At 34.5% G+C, this 21000-nt stretch overlaps 1 protein-coding gene across 1 annotated transcript; it reads left to right on the top strand.

Moving 5' to 3' along the window:
* The first annotated feature begins 201 nt into the window (after window positions 1–201).
* Window positions 202–20649, top strand: LOC140445768 (transmembrane protein 170A). Its single transcript, XM_072538099.1, has 3 exons — window positions 202–334; window positions 7669–7887; window positions 17437–20649. Exons 2-3 carry the CDS (start codon window positions 7753–7755, stop codon window positions 17680–17682), a joined length of 381 nt encoding a protein of 126 aa, XP_072394200.1. The 5' UTR covers window positions 202–334; window positions 7669–7752; the 3' UTR covers window positions 17683–20649.
* The last annotated feature ends 351 nt before the right edge of the window (window positions 20650–21000 follow it).

Here is a 21000-nt window from a genome sequence, read left to right as displayed (position 1 = left end):
TTGCACAGCCATATAATTAAAACGGCAATAAATACCCTATTCTACTATATAATAATAACAGTCAAAAGTATTATTGAAACTACCAAATCTTTTATGATTGCCTAAAAGAAAAATTACAAGAAGCATGAAATTTGACTTTTTAAAAATCGATGTTTAGTTGGTATTTCTGACTCCAGCTGTCACTTATTTGTCGTGTTCGTAAATGTCAGTGAAGAATTTTGATGGAGTGTGTTTATTTTTATTTTGAATAATTAGAATATATTTTTTAAATAAAAATGTTTAATTAAGAAAAGTCAACATGTAATGAATATTCATGACGTAACATTTTGAAAAGGTATGTATTGCTATATAATTATAATACTTTTTTTTATACAAATAAGTGATCTTTAATCCCTTAGATAATTTGTGGATTTTAAACATTTTATAAAGATCTTTAGATATTCATGCACATTTCGAAATTATTTTCGACAATTGAAAATTGTTTGTAAATCAAACTTATGGAAATTTGGTCATTATAATATAATATCTTCATTTAATAAGCATTTAAAATGTACCTATTTACTTTTTCCAAACTATTACAGAATATAATGAAATGTTTAATTGCTTATTGTTTTGATTTAATTATCCCGTGTAAATACAAGGATCGTAAACTTCAGGTAATGGCATGTTCTAATTAGATCCTAATGTTGTTTTTGCCTGTTTAAATAAACACAGGGATCCAATATACTGTTGTTTAAGATAGTATGAAAATATCAATGGTTAGGTAACAAAATTAACTGATAATTTTGTTATAAATATTTGATATCTATAAAATCATTATATTTTCTATGAATTAATACTTAATGAACCTGATAAACATTTAATGAAGATACAGTACAATTCTCACTGTTATCTAATTGGAATTGGATACTAGAAATAACATTTTCTATAAAATTAAATATATTAAATCTCATGCTCAATAGAGCTTGAATTATCATTAGTTTAATAAACAGTTAACAATTAAAAAATAAATGTTTAATTTAAAGAAATATTAAGAGAATTTTTGAATTAATGACATTGTATTAGTAAATGTATCACATATGTATGTATTCTCTGATTTCAACACTACAGAGTATGTTTTGTTCTGTTCAGTACTTAGTATCTTTATTTATCAGTAGTTTAGTTACATATTTAGGTTCAAAGTAATAAATCAAATAATTCATAAGTTAGTACTTATTGATTTTTCTTTTAAATATATTTCTGATAGTGATTTTTATTAGTTTATATAAAGTATAATCACTGTTTTTGTTGATTTTGAAATAGAAGTAGCTATTTTTTAAATATGTAAATGTTTTATTGAGTTTATACTGCAGTTGGTGTAGTAATGTGATAATTATGTCCTCGAGTAGTTTTTGATGTTTTTATGATTATTATATTCCATTTTGTGTACATATATTTGATTCTTTGACTATAGTGAAATGAAGGTAATGAGGCAGATAATGGAAATAAATGATTTGGTCTTAAAAACTATCAAAAATCAAACTAGAAAGAAGGAAATGGTCAAATCAATAAAATAAATAGAATAATAGGATATATAGTATTTAATGCACTGGAAACAGAGAGCTGAATCTAAAATAGGACTTTAATGAGTTGATAGAACACAGCAACTTTGAAAAGTAACAGTACTGACAGAATATTAAATAAGCTAAGCTAAAATAATATTATGCAGAAGCTAATAATCATCTTACATAGATACTGGCACAAGATCCTATCATGAGAACTAGCGTAAGATATGTCTTCTTCTTCTTCTTCTAATGGCGCTACAACCCTTTGTGAGTCTTGGCCTGCTTAACAATGTTCTTCCATTCTGCCCTGTCGGATACTTTCCTTCGCCACTGCCTGATGTTCATGGTTTTAAGATCCCTCTCTACGTCGTCTATCCATCTTTTACGGGGCCTTCCTCTTGTTCTGTTTCCTTGGGGCTTCCATCTCTGGACTACTTTTACAGCGTAAGATATGTACTAGATGAAATAAGCTGCACATGGTTGTCATAGCTCAGGTGGCTATGGTACTAGCTTAGCAAGCGAGTGGCCTAGGTTGGATCATCTACACAGCCACAAGGAATTTTGCAATTACTGATTTAACTGAGATACCACCAAGCTTTAGTGGGCATATAGAGCTGTTGGTCGAGGCTACTTAATTAGTAGTTAACACTAAAACCTTAGTCAGAATGTTACACAAATGGAAGATGTACAGTAATCATATTGGCTGTAGTATGATTGGTTATAACAACATAATATGGCTTCTGAAAAAAAAATAGGAGCACAAAAAAATATTAACAGCAGGTACACGAATGCAGCAACCTTTCTCTGAATATCGAACAATGAACTTGCCAATTAGAAAAAAACACTCAAAGAACAATAAAATATATAGAAAGATAATAAAAATATATATTTTAGATATCTGAAATATACATTATACTCCATTCCTCAAATATACGACTGTTTTAACTTCGGTTTAAGGTATCAATTTAATTGGTCCAATGTGCAGAATTGTACAATAGTAAACTTTCCCCATTTTTAAAATACTGTTATAACAGATATAAACCTTAGATTTAAATATGAAGTCATGATATAAATATAGAGTTAATAGTTTATAGAACAGTTGTAATTCAGATTTTGAAGTATATAATTACTATCATTGAGTTTAGTATTGTAAATAAGTTGGTTTTTGAATTAAGTGATTTAAACAAAGTGTAACAATACTTAAGTGATTAAATAGGGCAATTTATTTAGTTGAATATTCAATTAGTATTAAAAAAAACAAAAAAACTTACTTATTCTCCTTCTCTCCTAACACTATCATCAACCATCAGATTGACAGTCATAATCACTATGGTCGCTATCCTCATTCGGATGGTAAATTATAACAGGATTAACTGCTTCGATGCGACCTTCACAGATCCACCATTCTTTAATTAAGTCTTCACATTTTTTTACACTTTTTTCCCAAATTTCACAAGTGGCAATATCCAATGCTTGTTGCCATGTTTGCAAGACTGCCTCGTTACTGTAACCTTTGTATCCAATATGGTTATCATAATATTATGTTTTGCATATCCCCCAAATATATTCAATTGGATTGAATTGGCAATGATAGGGCAGTAGTCTTAACACACGATGTCCAAAGCTATGTCTAATTTCGTCTACTATATATATATATATATATATATATATATATATATATATATATATATATATATATATATATGTTCGGATAAGTTTCCGCGGTCAGATAAATGAAAATTACTGAGTTCTCGGGAAGAATTTAAATTCTCAACGCGGTTCTTCCCGAGAACTCAGTAATTTTCATATATATATATATATATATATATATATATATATATATATATATATATATATATATATATATATATATATATATATCTATATATATCTATATATATATATATATATATATATATATATATATATATATATATATATATATATATATATGAGAATTGCTTAATTTGGTTGTACAGTCTTCCAATAGGAATTTACCAATAGTAGCCATATTGTTGAAGGTACATCTCAAGTTGACATGGGCCTGTACCTGTACAAAATTCGACTGACCTAGAAGCTGAAGATATACGACCATAGATAATGATATGTGTTTGCTAAGTGGGTTCTGGAGCAGTTGGGACTTGATCATACTTTTCATTGAAAAATCATCTTCAGCAATGAGGCCTATTTTTGAATGAATGGGTACATCAACAAACAGGATTTGGGTCCAATCCAGATGACTATCCCATGCATCCTGCAAAAGTGTTTTGTGTGGATTTTGGGTTGGAGGACTGGAGGTATGATCAACCCATATTTTTTTGAGAACCATATTGACACAGGGTTTCAACAGAACAGCGTCATGTGCCACACAGATCATGCCATATTGGATTTCTGCATGAACAATTTGAGGGCATAGTCATCTCATGTGGAGGGCATAAAGTCCAATCTTTATGGATGTTATGACCTCGGGTTCATTGTATGCTGTGTGTAGTTCAAAATTATATCTTCTGCTCCATGTCATTTTCTTTCACCCCCTTATATATGTGCCTAAGGATTTTTCATTCAAACGTACCTAATAGGTTCTCATCGCTTTTCGATAGTGATCCATATACAAGTAACGGTTTTATCAGGGTCTTGTATATTTTGCATTTGGTTTTTCTTGTGAGGTTGTTAGATCTTAGATGTTTAATTAGTCCATTATATGTTTTATTAGCGATATGTATTCTTCTCTTAACTTCTTCACTGACATTGTTATCTGCGGTAACTAGTGAACCTAGATATGTAAAATTTTTCACGCTTTCGATGTCATAGTCTCCTATTTTCAGATTCTGTAGGTTTCTTTGGCCTGTCGATTTGCTGGCCTTCATGTATTTGGTTTTTATTTCGTTAATGTTTAGGCCACTGTTTTGTGTCGCTCTTTCTATCGCATTAAATGCTTCTATCATCTCTCTTTCGCTTCTAGCTATGATATCAACATCATCTGGAAATGCCATTATTTGTACACTTTTTGTTATTATTGTTCCTCTAGTGTTGACTTTTGACTCTCTAATTATTTTCTCTAATGTGATGTTGAATAGAATACAGGATAGTGCATCTCCCTGTCGTAGGCCCGTTCTGACATATATTGTATCTGTTAGTGCGTTTTGAATTTGAATTTAGCTTTGTACTTTAAGTGTTTCTTTTACTATATCAACGAGTTGAGTTGGAATATTAAACTCTTTCAATGCATGGATTAGAAATTCTCGATGGATGCTATCATAGGCACTCTCAAAATCAATGAAAAGATGATGTGTGTTTATATTAAATTCACTAGTCTTTTCCAAGATTTGCCTCAAGACGAAGATCTGATCTATTGTGGACTTCTGCCTGCAGAAACCACATTGATATCCCCCAACTATTTGTTCCGCATATGGTCTCAATCGGTCATACACAATATTTGTCAGTATTTTATATGCCAGAGTTAGTAGCGTTATTGCCCGGTAGTTTTTACATTGAAGCTGATCTCCCTTTTTATGTAGTGGGATAATTACTCCGGTATTCCAGTCTTGTGGCAGTTGTTTATTATTCCATATGTTCACTATTAGTTCGTGTATCGCATTCAATAGGGAGTCTCCGCCTTCCTTTATTAATTCTGCGCTAATGTTGTCTAATCCAGATGACTTGTTGTTTTTAAGTCTGGTAACTGCTTCTTGCATTTCAGATACTGAAGGGTGGGAGGGTTATTTCTCTGGTATCCGTTTGATCCAGTATAATTCCATCATATAGTGGATCTTCGTTTTTTTCAAACTTTTCTTTGAAGAATTCTGTCCATCTTGTAGTATTTCACTCTTTTGAGTTACTATATCTCCTTCTTTATCTCTGCACATCCTTATTCTTGGTTTAAATTCTTTTCTACTTTTGTTAAGTTTTTGGTAAAATTTTCTGTTTTCTGATGGTTTATTTAGTTCTTCTAATTCTTGGAGTTCTTTTTCTATGTGTTCTCTTTTCTTTCTGCGATGTATTTTCTTCTCTTCCCTACTTAGCGTTGTATATTCCTCCTCTGCCTTTCGTGTTCTATGTCGTTGTTGTAGTCGTTGATATGCATTATTTTTCCTCCCTGTTAAGTTACTACACTCTTCATCGAACCACTGTCCTTCAGTTGATTTGACTTTTTTTGTAGACCCAGGGTCTCTTTGGTGGCTTCGTCTTGTATGATGTTTTTACACGCTTCCCATTCTCTGTTTATATCCTCGTGCTTTTGTCTGTTTTCTAGCCTTCATTTTATATATTCTTTGTATTTTGCCTTTCTGCTGTTGTCTGCTAAGTTTTTTATTTCATATTTTTCAATTTTGGATCCCTTTTCTTTTTTAATGTTTGAGATTCTGGCTCTTATTCTACTTTCCACTAGGTAGTGATCCGAGTCTGCATTTGCCCCTCGTCTGCTGCATACGTTTGTTACGTCTGAGTGATGTCTAGAGTCAATAATAACATTATCGATCATGTTTACTGTTACCCCATCTGGAGATCTCCACGTTCCCTTATGAATATTTTTTCGCTGGAAGCATGTGCTGGCAATGACCATGTTAAGGGAAGTTGGTAGATTTATTAGTCTGATGCCATTGTCATTGGATACCTCATGAAGGCTGTGCTTACCTATAGTTGGTAGGTATTGTTGCACTTTTTCTATTTTTGCGTTGAGATCACCATAAATAATTTTGATGTCATTCTTTGGGCATGAATGGTATACAGCTTCTAGTTCTTCATAGAATTTTTCTTTGACATCGTCTTCCTTTTCCTCTGTAGGGGCATGTACATTTAAGATGATATAATTAAAAAATGTTCCCCTTAGTCTCAGGTTGCACATTTTAGAGTTCATAGCGCGAAAGGCTCTTATGAGGTGTTTTTATTTACAATTAAGCCAGTACTTAGTGCGTGGTCTTTAGCGTCGCAACTATAGAATATAATGGGCTGTCTTTTGTCAATGGTGCCACTCCCGGTCCATCTCATTTCCTGCAGAGATGTTATATCTATGTCATATCTATTCAGTTCACCGAGCAGATTTTGGAGGGCTCCCGATCTGTATAGGGATCGGATGTTCCATGTCGCGACTCTTAAAGCATGTACCTTTTTCTCGCGCAGTCGTTGTCGTTTGATCAGTCCGGTTTTCTTTCCTTGAACATTCGTAACATGTGTGTTTTCTAGGATAAGGTTGTTATCCCTATGCCTAACCCCCTTTTCGGAGGACCATTTCTCCCTTCCTCGTCGGCCCTGACTCTACTTTCCACTGGGGTTGGTTACCCAGTATCCGGTATCCGGATTGCTCAGGTTTGCCAGGGTCCACCCGTGTGATTAAGTTACACTTCTTGGAGCTGAGGATAGAAATTGAGTAGGAGTGGCTAGAGGTGTTATCAGGGAGCAACACCTTATATTCGCATCACTACTCCTTTGAACCCAAAAATAATACATTACATATTGAATTAAGAATTGCGTGCAAGGCAGCGACTTAGCTACAGACCGGGAGTATTGGAGTTGGAAAATATTCTATCGGGCCCAAGCGATTGCTTTCGCTTGTGTTGTTAATAGTTATTAGGTAGTTAAAATCATAAAATATCTCAAAATTAAAATTTCCACAATGACAATAAATATTTATAATTGGATGCAGCACATATTTCCATATAAATTTATAATTATTTCTGAGTTACACTAAGAACCTAAAAACAGAAACATAATAAAATCTAGCTTCTCGAATATTTCTTCCAGAATCTAAGTTAAGCCCTACTCACACTAACATAAACGTATCAAGGACAATAAAGGTGAATACAGATATATGAAATACGATAAGCAATACTACCGGTTTTCAGTCGATTCAACTCAATCAATCGGTTACTTATTATTTGTTTTAAACGGCACCGAAAAGTATTAAAACGAACGAACGATTGAAATGATCCGGTCGTTTTCAGAGTCGGTCACTGATTGATTCGGTCCTTATAAAATGAACGATTGACACAACACTAAGATGTAAGGCATCGGAAACTCAGCAGTTATGGGTAGAATTTGTTAGTGTCATTCTTTTATTTCCTTCATTTCACTGTAACATGTAAATACTAACTGATGTATTAACCAAGGTATATTAATTTATTTTCAGACAATTTAAATTATCAAAAATGGAAGATCCCGATTATAAATTAGAAAGTGTAACATAAAAGAAAATGAAACACTATCAGTGAAAATGGCCAAAAGTTCTGAATTAGATTCGGTGAGCACGGTGCTTTGGCTACAACAGGCTGATGCACTCAACACGTTCACCAAAATGTGGTACCATGTCTTCCTATGGGCCTTTTTTTCATCTTTATTTGTTCATACTGTAAGTATTTCCTAATTGGTTAATGTATATATATATTGTAGTGTTTTTATTAATCCAATTTAATTATTAATTATTTAATTAAATAATTATTTAATCCTATTTATTATCAAAGGTTCTATATTTATAACATTTACAAGTTTATTGGAATCTTTATATTATTTATTACAGTTTTACACTTATCACTAAGAACTAGAACACAACTACTTTAATTTATATCATTTATTTACAATATTTATTTCGGACTAAAAACTCGACTTCATATTCAAAACTAACTGTAACTTAAATAAAAGGTTCCTCTATATTTATACTAAACAACCGTTAGACTAGAATTCCGGCGATTCCCTTCGAACAGACGAGAAGGTCACTTGGACTGGTTTTATTTTAACAATATGTAAAGTTTACACTTCAGCAAAAGCTTCGTTGTCGCTATGATGAATTGAAAGGCCATACAGAGTGAGTCATGAGGAACTTTACATACTTCTACCATATGTAGAGTCCCTCACGGAGCATATCATGTGGCCACTAAAAAATGTCAACTCCTCTTCTTTATTAATTAACAGGGTGATTTGTGTAATTGACCATTTATTTCATTTTACTGTAGTGTTTATACGGCTCATTTGATTTTTTTAATTTTTGCATGATACAGTACACTACTATCAAGCATTCGACTGGTATTAGCCAAACTAAAAAATTCCAGGACTGGCTTTGGAAAAATTAATTTAGGGATTCGTATTAAATATTACACCCTGTATAAATTTTTTTTAAAATGCAGTAAGTGATTTTCAAACTACATAAATAGCCAATGAAAACGACATATGCGACAATGTTGTCGCACTTTTATTAAATTTTTAGTGAACGATCAAATCTTACCAAAAATAGAACAACCATAATGAAGTATCAAATTATAAGGTATTAAAAAACAAAAAGAGAAATCAAACGATTTCTACTTAGCGAAACCGAATTCAAATCTTAACCACTGTGTTTCCTAAAATTTGCGAAACAAACAGCTGGATGAATTAATCGGCAAGGGAATCTAAAATTGCATTCCACAAGCCGTTCATCCTAGTCAAAATTCGTAGTGAATTCAGTTTCTCGTACTTCCAACGAAGTAAATAACAAAACAGAATGACGGTATTAGATTTTTGTTTTGATAAAGTGCAGCAACAACCGTTGATACGTATTTCGACCTCCTTAAGTCTCTTCAGAACGGTATAGCCACTGCTCTGTGCAGTTGCTGCACTTTATCAAAACAAAAATCTAATACCGTCATTCTGTTCTGTGTCATTCTGTATAAGGTATTAATTTAAACAAATGTTATAAATTTCAAACATTTTAATTAAAATGAGTTCCTACAACATAATCTAATACGTAGAAAATTAACATCTTTACTGTCACTTTGTATTATCTCTACGATAGAATCAATTGTTTTTCAATTTTAAATTTTTACTCATAGATCGTATTGGGGCATTATTTTCGATAAATAATAAATTAAATTGATTAAAAAGTCAAACCTCTTGTATGTGTTAGTTTTTGTTGATTGTAAATGATTAAAATTTTATGTCAAATAATAATGCATTGCATCAACTGTACTAAATAAAAATAAATCTAAAAAAGTTTAAAATGAAGGTTGGCGTTGACCGTTTGACGTTTCTTGATATTTTATACCCATTGTCATTATTGTCATTATCAATTGTTATTTATGTGTACAAGAATACATATTTCTTCTGTCATATCTACGTTAAGTACATTGTGTTAGTTTTGGTAGAGCTTTTGTTACTTTCGTTCAAAATGCCACATCAGTTTTCGACCACAGAATATGCAGACATAATATTTGTTTATGGATTCTGTAATGGGAATGGTAGGGCTGCTAGTAGAGAATATCGCAGGAGATTTCCTAATCGTCGAACTCCCAGTCATCCAACATTTGGGTCAGTTTTTAATTATTTGCGAGAAAATGGCTCTTTTCCTAGTGGAACAACAGAGCGACATGTAGATGAAGCGCAGGAAGATGACATTATGGACGCCATTACTATAAACCCTACAATAAGTAGAGTCTTACAAAAAAATAATTTATACCCATATCACATTCAAATGGTTCAGCGACTACATGCTGGAGATGAGATCGATAGGTTGGAATTTTGTAGATGGATTAACAATAATCGACCAACGCTATACAGGACACTATTTACAGATTAAGCCCAATTTACCAGAGACGGCATAAATAATTCACGAAATTCACATGTGTGGGCAGAAGAAAATCCCCATGCTATTCGAGAACGTCGTTCTCAGTTAAGGTTTTCGGTTAACGTGTGGATTGGTGTGATAAATAACCAATTAGTAGGTCCTCACTTTTTTGATGGTCCTTTAACAGGGCAGGTCTATTTGAACTTTCTACAAAATATTTTGCCGAATTTGCTTGCCAACGCGAACGTTGCTATCCGAGGGATGTATTTTCGGCATGATGGGGCACCCCCACACTTTTTACTGGCAGTGAGACAACATCTCAATAATGTTTATGGCAACAGGTGGATAGGACGTGCAGGTCCTATTTCGTGGCCTTCAAGATCCCCTGATTTCAATCCCGTTGATTACCATATTTGGGGACGATTGAAGCAACTAGTTTACGCAGTGAATATTAATAACCGACAACAATTAATTGATAGAATTATACATTGTTGTAATACTATTAGAAACGATCCCCAGAGTATCCGTAATTCAATACGTCAATTAACAATTCGGCAACAAAAATGTGTACAGGCTGCAGGGTTCCATTTCGAAAATCTATTTTGAATTATTTTTATTTTGTTACCATTATTGTATCTTTTCCAGTTCTAATTTATGGGTTTATCATAACTATGTACATATTTTTAGTTTTTTTTTAAATTGTTCTTCGTTATTGTTAGTAGTTACTGTTTTTTGTTGTGCAGTGACTCAGTTGATCATTTCAATTAAAATGTTTGAAATTTATAACATTTGTTTAAATTAATTACCTTATAATTTGATACTTCATTATGGTTGTTCTATTTTTGGTAAGATTTGATCGTTCACTAAAAATTTAATAAAAGTGCGACAACATTGTCGCATATGTCGTTTTCATTGGCTATTTATGTAGTTTGAAAATAACTTATTGCATTTTCAAAAAAATATATATATACAGGGTGTAATATTTAATACGAATCCCTAAATTAATTTTTCCAAAGCCAGTCCTGGAATTTTTTAGTTTGGCTAATACCAGTCGAATGCTTGATAGTAGTGTACTGTATCATGCAAAAATTAAAAAAATCAAATGAGCCGTATAAACACTACAGTAAAATGAAATAAATGGTCAATTACACAAATCACCCTGTTAATTAATAAAGAAGAGGAGTTGACATTTTTTAGTGGCCACAAGGCAATTAAGAAAGCAAAAGAACGTTGGATGGTGGAAAGGTGCAACGAAATAGAACAATTGCAGGAAAAAGGAGATAGTTTTGGACTACATAAGAAGATCAAAGAAATATCGAATATACACAAAAGCCACCACAGAACAAGAATACGCAAGCAGAAAGACTTTTTAATGAGGAAAGACCAACACAACCAACGCGCAAACTTCCTTCCGAAAACTTATCAGGGCCATCAATAATGCGAAGTGAAATAGAATATGCAGTTAGAACCACAAAGATGCATAAAGCAACAGGTCCAGATGAAATTAATATAGAAGCAATAAAACTACTAGACGAGGAGAATATCGAAATCTTGGTAAAGCTGTTCAATAGAATTTATGATACTGGTTACATTCCTCGAGAATGGCTGCAGTCATCCTTTGTGATGATCCCAAAAACAGCTAATGCCACAAAATGCAATGAACACCGCTTAATCAGTTTAATGAGTCACTTGCTGAAACTCTTCCTTAGGATATTACACTCAAGAATGTACAAGATACTAGAAGAACTTAGCGGGTCAACACAATTCGGTTTTAAGGGAGGACTAGGAACAAGAGAGGCAATTTTATGTTTGAACACCTTAATACAAAACTGTTTAGATCAACGAAAAGATGTCTACCTCACCTTCATCGACTACGAGAAGGCATTTGACAATGTTAAACATGATATCATGATGGAACCACTACATAGGGCCAACATGGACCAGAAGGAGATCAGAATTATTCAGAATCTATACTGGAACCAAATGGCAAAGGTGAGGATTGATCAAGACCAATATACGGATGAATTTGAAATCCGGAAAGGTGTCCGCCAAGGCTGCATACTCTCTCCGATGCTTTTTAATTTATATGTTGAAAATATATTTGCGGAAGCATTAGAAGACACGGAATTAGGCATTAAGGTGAACGGCATACCAATTAGCAACCTACGCTATGCGGACGACACAGTGATTATAACTGATAATTTGGAAGATCAGCAGTTATTACTTGATAGGGTGAATAGCATAGGAAAAAAATATGGCCTCAAAATCAACATTTTGAAAACGAAATATATGGTCATTAGCAGAAACCCTCCAGAAAACCCGATAATATGCATAGGTGACGATCGCATAAAACGCGTGAAAACTTTTAAATACCTTGGCACCACAATCAATGACCAATCGGATCCACAACAAGAGATAAAATCCCGAATACAAATGGCAAGACAAGCTTTTGTGAAATTCAGACCGCTCCTATGTAATCAAAACCTAAATTTCGAAATACGCTACAGAATGGTCAAGTGCTACATATGGTCCATCTTGCTTTATGGCATGGAAACGTGGACTTTGAAAAAAAACATCTATCAACAAACTTGAAGCATTTGAAATGTGGTCATTGAGAAGAATGATGCGCATACCTTGGGTGGATAGAGTTCGAAACGATGACGTCCTTAAGAGAGCCGGCGTGGAAAGAGAACTCTTTGAATTCATTAAAAAACGCAAGATTGGTTACCTTGGGCACATATTGAGAGGAGCAAAATATGAAATACCACAGTTAATCCTACAAGGGAAGATCGAAGGTAGGAGAGGAGCCGGCCGCAAACAATTATCCTGGTTAAGGAATATTAAAGAATGTACAGGAATACACAATACAGGCGAGCTGTGTCACGCCGCCAAGAACAGAATTCTAGTAATGAGATAGTCGCCTACGCACTTTGGTGTATGGCATGTTAAGAAGAGAAGTGGCCACATGATATGCTCCCTGAGGGACTCTACATATGGTAGAAGTATGTAAAGTTCCTCATGACTCACCCTGTATATATGGCGCAACAGTACAATTCGTCAAACATTTCGTGTATGAATCGGTATCATTAGGATCTTATAACGTTATTTCTGCATATTCCCTGCTTTATCAGAGATCCGGGAAAGATACAAATTCATACACAGACGGTCGGTGAATGTCTTTGCTTATTTCGCACACGGTGTGCGAAATGTTGCGGTGATTACCTTGGAAATATTCTAACCCATTACCAGACAGGAAAATAATTATGGTCCTTCTAATCCAGATTCGTAATGATTTGCGTTAATAGAGTTAACTCATGTAGGATGTAGTTTTTCACCACGCCTCACGGTCTGAGTTAAAAGAAGGCTAAGGCTCCACTTGAAAGAACTATATTCGCTTCATCAGGAACTATAGGTGCTGCTTTTCTATAGGAAATTAATTTGTTTTATTTTATTTGCTGATTGACAATACGGAAAATACCAACAGATTGACTGATATCAGTCTTCATTGTAATATCAAAGAAACACAATGCCAGTAGCTGGGAAGAACAGGGCTTAATCAGCTTAATGAGCCACGTATTAAAGGTATTCCTAAAGGTAATACATAAGCGAATCTATAACAAATGTAAAGAAAGAACGTGAGACACTAAATTTCATTTCAAAAATGGTTTAGGAACACGAAAGGCACTTTATTTACATAAAGCTGCTGGTTCAAAAATATGATGATCTAAAGAATCAAAGATATCATTTGCGTCATTGATTACCAAAAGGCATTTGACAATGTGAATTTTGAGCTATTTGTACAGAAAAAGCAGAACTAAAGATCGCTGACGGTCTGTGTACAAAGCAAATTAAAACAAGGCTTGATACAGGTTTGCATTGTGGTCCCACTTTTGTTCAACATTTATGCAGAAAAGATATTTCAGCTAGCACAACAGAACGAAAAAGTTACGAAAATAAATGGCATTCCTCTTAATAAACTAAGATATGTTGACGATACGGCTATAATAGCCAACAATATAGAGAAACTGCAAGAGATAATTCATATAGTGGGAGAGAAGTACGGACTTCATATCAACATCGCAAAGTCAAGTTGATAATAATCAGTTCTTCTTCTTCATGTACCATGTCCTTTCAGAACGTTGGTTACCATCATAGCTATCTTAATTTTATTCACTGTCACCCTAAATAGCATGCTTGTATCAACACCATACCAATCTCGCAAGTTCTTCAACTATGAGGTTCTTCTTCGTCATGGACTGCATTTGCCTGCTATTTTTCCTTGCATGATATTTTGTAGCAATCTACATTTGGGACCTCTCATTACATGTCCGAAATACTCCAGCTTTCTCTGCTTGATGCTTTTTATGATCTCAGTAGTCTTGCTGAGACATTCTAATATTGTGGAGTTTCGAATCTTCTCCACCCAGGAAACTTTTAAAATTCTTCTATAGCACCACATTTCGAAATCCTCAAGGCGATTTAGATCGATTTTATTCACAGTCCAGGACTCGACACCATAAAGTAAGACAGAGAACACGTAGCAGCGAAGTAGGCGGATCCTCAATGCCAATTTTAGGTCTCTGTTACATAACACCTTGGACATCCTTCTAAAAGCCGCTCTAGTCTGCTCTATCCTAGATCTAATTTCGCCGTGACTTTCTGTGTTACAATTTAATTGCTGTCCAAGGTAAACGATTTTATCAATTTGCTCAAGTTTGGTATTATTTACATATATAGACGGTTTTATATGCTGTTGTTTACTTATTACGAGTATTTTGGTTTTCCGTATGTTCAGATCCAGACCTGCCTCCCTACAACTCTCAACGACACTATTAAGTATTGTTTGCAGATCTTCTTGACTAGAAGCTAGGAGTACTGTAACGTCCGCATATCGCAAATTATTGATGACTTCACCGTTCATAAGTATTCCTTCTTGTTTTTCAGAGTAAACGTTGAAAAGCAGAGGTGACAAGAGGCATCCCTGCCGTACTCCTCTTTTAATATTAAGAGCCTGTGATTCCACACCATCTACTAAAACTGATGTTTGATTCCAATATAAATTTGCGATTATTCGAACATGCCTTTCAAGCCAATGTCTTTTAGAGCTTCGATCAATATAGAGTGCTTAAAACGATCAAATGCCTTTTGGAAGTCAATAAAACAACAGTATATGTCTACAGATATATCTCGACATCTTTGAGCAAGTACGTTCATTCCAAACAGTGCCTCTCTCGTTCCAAATCCGTTACGGAAACCAAACTGTGTGTCATCCAGGTATTCCTCGCATTTATTGTAGATTCGACCATGAACCTTCAGAAAAATTTTCAATAAGTGGCTTAACAAACTGATGGTTCTATAATCAGCACAGGTTTTTGCTGTTGTCTTCTTAGGTAGAGCTATAAACAGTGAATTAGACCAACCATTAGGTAGTTGTCCGCTGGTATAAATGGTATTGAAAAACGAAGTTATAGCCCCTAAAACATTGTTATCATTTATAAGCTTGTATATTTCAGTTGGAATTTCATCAGGACCAGTCGCTCTACCATCTTTTGATGATTGTATGGCTTTTATAACCTCAGAACGTGTTATTAGGGGTGCGTCGCAGTTAATAATATCGGGAGGTGAACTACTCCTATCGTCTTCGAATAGGTTCGTGACGTAATTTTCCCATTCTTTAAGTTTGTCCTCTACTTCAAATATTACTTTACCATGTTCATCCTGTAGCAATGCAGTTTGTTTCTTATTGAAGATACCAGCCGCTTCTTTCACTTTTTTATACATGTTAGACGTGTCGTATCTGTTTTTAAGTTCTTCAATGTCATGACACTGTTTGGCTAGATGTTGACTCTTTGCATCTCGTATTTTACGTCGAATTTCTTTTTGTATGCTGTTATAAAGTGTTTCGTTGTTTTTCTCTACTCGCCGTTGTTCCATCAAATCTAATATGTCATCTGTCATCCAAGCCTGCTTTTTTAGCTTTGACCTGCCTTGTAAATTTCTCACAGATTTCTTTTAATGTTGTTACGATTTTATTTAAGCCCTCATCGACATTTTCCCCAATATTTTCCCAAATTAAATTTTCGTTCAGTTGTCTTTGAACTGATTCCTTAACTTTCTCGTCTTGTAATTGGGCTGTATCAATATTTTTGCGAGACTTCTTTTTGATCACCTTTTTTAATTTTAATTGGGTTACAGCTATTATGGGATTGTGATCAGACCCAATGCCAGCACCTGGATAAGTTTTAACTGATTTGATGCAGTCTCTAAATCGATTTTTTATTAGAATGAAGTCGATTTGGTTCCTAATAATTTTGTCCTCTGATTATGCATTTATCTTCCAAGTGTAGAGTCTTCTCGGTGGTAGTTTAAAGTAGGCAGCTTAATTAAAAATAAATAATCGAGCCATAGAATGGATTGAAAGATTTAATGACCTGATAACTACCTTGAATAGCAAATGAGACTGCGACCTAGAAGTGAAGATAAGAATAGCAATGGCTAAATCTGTCTTCAGTAAATTTAATAGCGTGAAGTTCTTTTAAACCTTCTAATCAGGGTCTTAACATAGGGCCTATCCCGATATACGGAAATGAAACCAGGTCACCTAAAGTGACTCTCACATTTCTCATTTCTTCTGTATCTTTAGGATCTCCGAATCTTGTTAAAGCTGTTGAAATGTGGTGTCTTAGGAGAATTACATGAGTTACATGCCTACCACTTTAAAATGAAGAGGTAATATTCAAAGAGAACTGGTAGATCTTGTTAAACAGCGATCATGGGTGATCTCTTTAACCAGCATGAATCCTGACACGCTGCATTACATACAGCACCCAAAGAAAAAGGAGAAAACGCATCGTTCTTTTTATCTAATAAAAAGTTAATATTTAATTAATGAACATTCTACTTTTTAATGTTGACACTTTATCTCTAACTTGGTTATCCTATAGAGCTTTCCATTCTATATTATTACACCATAGGTAAAATATTATTTGAAAATATATATTTATACTAGAAAAAAATTATTTGCAATATTTTTTCTAAGAATGAGATTATTTAAGGCCAGTATCAGGTACTTTTAATAATGTACTGTATAAACTCATTTTCGTACTGATACATTCTTTTCCGGGCTTATATGTCGTGGTTTGGAATTGTTTCTCCCTGATATTAACTTTAAAGTCAGGTAATCGCTAACTCAGTGTTAATTATCAGGCTGTAAAGGAAATTAATTTTGGTTATTACCACATTGCTGTTGCTACTGCCTATCGCAGTTGCAGATGTAACCGCAGGAAAATATAATTCCAGATCACTTCTTATACGCCCGGTAAGACAGTGTATATTTACAAAACTAATGTTTGTTCTTTTGTGTAGATTGCTGGACTCATAGCATTCCTAACGCTTAGGAAACACAAATTCGGCAAATTCTTTCCAATAGCTATACTAGTCATGGGTGTGGTAACTCCAGCTGTGACCGGTGTAGTGAGTAGTGCTGCGGTGGCGTTCGTATACAGAGCATCGAGTTTACCAATGAATCCGCTTTATGCTCTATTTTGGGGTTGTGGTCAGACTATAGTAGCTGGGTGTGTGGGTTTCACGAGGATCTTGGCGACGTTGTAATTAATAGGTTAAATAAATACAAGTCCACACAGTGAGGTGGTGAAAATCTTTGAAGCATTGTGCACTTCTTTAGGATGAAACTATATTATTTATTTTATACTGCGGGAATATGTGTATTTTATAAGATTTAATCTGTTAGTTTTATACATTTATATCGTTTGGAAGTAGTTATTTCGGATAAGTCATGATTTACCAAAGAATATTTTGTTATCTCTTTAGCATCTGAAGCAACAATATATTGAATTAAGTTTACCAATTAAAACTAGTTTCCAATAAATTTCTTTGTTGAAAAGTTGTACCATGTATAGAAACCTCGGTCGGCTTTCGATATTATAGTAGAGGAAGTAAGTCAGCGGTTAAGATACTGGCATTCTAAACCTGAACGCACGAGTTAGATCCTCGGCACCGACAAAGACATTTTCATTTTTAAAAATTATACGAGCTGTCACCGTGCTTCGGAGGTCACGTAAAGCCACCGGGCCCGGCTACGTAAGTGATCATTAAGTCATGTTTGGGGCGCTTGCGCGACTGTAACCCTAATATAAGACTTTATGCAGAAGATCACGCGAACTTTACTTTTTTCCATATTTTGTATAGTTTGACTCTTTTTTACCAGAAGGTATTGTATAAAATGATATTAAATGAGGCCACTAGAGGTTGGAATAGGATAGTTTACGAAATATTACAAAGGGATTTGATAATAACTAAAAATTTCAAACATCGAATGATACTTTTTAAATTTTACATTCGAATACTGTTTTCATTTAAAATAACGTTATTTATATTTTTTTAATAATTTTTGAAAAACTTACTTTCCTTGTCCGGATCACTTTATATTTGGTAGCAGTCGTACTTGTCATCTTCTGTATTCTTCTTGATGTGCCTATCCGTTACGAATGTTGGCGATCATCATGGCAATCTTTATCTTATCTGCAGCAGCGCGTAAAAGCTGCACAGATGCTGTATTGAACCAAATTCTGAGGTTCTTTAACCAAGATGTTCTTCTTCTTCTTCCTGGACCTCGTTTTTCAAATATTTTTCTTTGCAGGATGGCTTGAAGGACTGTGGCGCACCCAGGGGGGGGGGTTGGGGGTTAAACCCCCCCCCCCCAGGGCATCATCAGTAAACAATATATAAATAATAGTTGGAAAATGTAACTTGTCTTTCACACACAATACAAAAATCTAAAACGCTGATTGAATAATTAAATTACCACTTTAAATATGTAGAACACAATAATTATTGTATAAATAGACAATAATTAATAATATTTTTCATTATACTTAGATATAGATATCTAATATTAGGCTCATAAAAAAGTAGACAGAACGAGTCTGTTGCGAGTAGCATGCGCCAACAGGACCACACTGTATCTGCGGCGGCCTTGTGGACTATCACGGGTTGTGTTTCTCTGTATGTGTTAGCTGTAGAAAAGAGACATCTCAATGGGAGAAGAAAGCATTTGACAACAGCTATAAAAAAAAGAAGAAAGGGAAAAATCAATGGAAAGATGACAAGAAGAGTGGAACAACAAGGAAGACGTTGCTCAGTGGACAAAGATGCTGATCCCGAGCCTAAGGGACTGGGTAGATTGTCTGTTTTAGGGCGTATCTTCATAGGTTCAGAAAGACAGATACAGATAAATACCTATACTGCGAATATTCCGACATTATTACTCACACAATGCTGAAGTGTAATAGATGTACAGTGGAGAGAAACAGAATGTATAAAGAAATAGCTATGAACCCTGTGACTGTAAGAGAGATGATCGTGAAGATGACGGGAAACAAAGAAGGAATGGAATAGTGTTCACAATTACATCCGAGTAGTCATTAAAAAGAAAGAAGAAGAAGAGAAACACCAACTGGGCTATCGATAGAGATAAGATCTAATTACTATTTTATTGGGAGTAAGTCGCAATTGAAGGTTAAAATAAGATTATTGACGTTTGAATTTTTGATCTTTGATCTTGCACTGATAACTTGTTTATACTCCAACAATTAATAGAAAAAAAATAGCGGTTGGTACCGAAGTACATCTAGCCTTCATCGACCTAGAAAAGGCGTATAATACAGTTCCAAAACTTAAATTGTGGCAAGCTTAACAACAACTCGACATTAGTCCATACCTTTTAGAAATAATCACAGAAGTATACAGGGATAATACTACTTACCTAACAATCGGATATAGACTATCAGAGCCAATAAAATAACTAAAGGACTAAAACAAGGATGCAGTATGTGATCCTTACTGTTTAATTTATATATTGAGGCAGCCCTCCAAAATTGGAAAAACCACTGCCAGGGAATGGGAATCCCCATAGGAAATGACGTACTGTTCTCAATAACCTTATTTTAATCTTCAATTAGGGCTTATTCCCATTAAAATAGTAATTACTTTAAAATGACACAAGAAAATAGCTTCGGAACAATAGATAAGATCTAGATAAGAGAATGGAGTGTTCCAAAAATGTCGTCAGCCTTACAGTGGACACCCCACTTTCGGAGTACGGTACGTGCGACAGTCAACTGCGCACAAGTAAGAGAGGGTGGTTTTAGTTGGTAGGCAGGATAATAGATACCTGAATCTTTGTCACTACTATCTTTAGTACTTTAAATTAAACTAAAACCTAAATTTTAGGGACTCAAAATGGAGGTAGCATAAAAAATTTCAAAACCCCCCCCCCTAAGACAAATTCTGGGTGCGCCACTGTTGAAGGAGAACATATCTGGATTCATTTCGCATAATATGTCCGAAGAACTGTAACTTTCGAGATTTGATGGTGATCAGTAACTCTCATTTCTTATTCATCCGTCTGAGGACCTCCTCATTTGTGACTCGGTCAGTTCACGGGATCTTAAGCATACTCTGATATAGCCACATCTCAAATGCTTCCAGTTTTCTGCACATATCTTCGTTTAAGGTCCACGATTCAACACCATAAAAAAGAACAGTGAAGACGTAGCATATAACATACAGAAGATAGAGAAGACGTATGCTACGTCTTCTCTATCTTCTGAATAGCCACATGTTTTTAAGTTTGACTTACACCGTGACGTGTCGGTTCTGAATCTATTTAGAGATCTCCATGTGGTGTAGGGTAATTGATGGCCTATAGCTATCTCGTCTGTTGGTGTTAAAGCATCAGCAACGGACGCTTCTCTGCCAAGCTATAGGCGATGTCGTTCAACGGTGGTTTCGATCGGAGACCTTTAAATGTGAGAGTGCCGTCCAAATTTACCCCCAAGTATTTCGGTTCCCTAGTAGTACTTCTCTCCATGTTATGTTCGTAAATGTAAATGATTTGAACGATGCCAG

The sequence above is a fragment of the Diabrotica undecimpunctata genome, chromosome 7 (assembly GCF_040954645.1).
Source record: "Diabrotica undecimpunctata isolate CICGRU chromosome 7, icDiaUnde3, whole genome shotgun sequence".
Taxonomy (NCBI): domain Eukaryota; kingdom Metazoa; phylum Arthropoda; class Insecta; order Coleoptera; family Chrysomelidae; genus Diabrotica; species Diabrotica undecimpunctata.
This window is presented reverse-complemented; position numbering and strand designations above follow the sequence as displayed.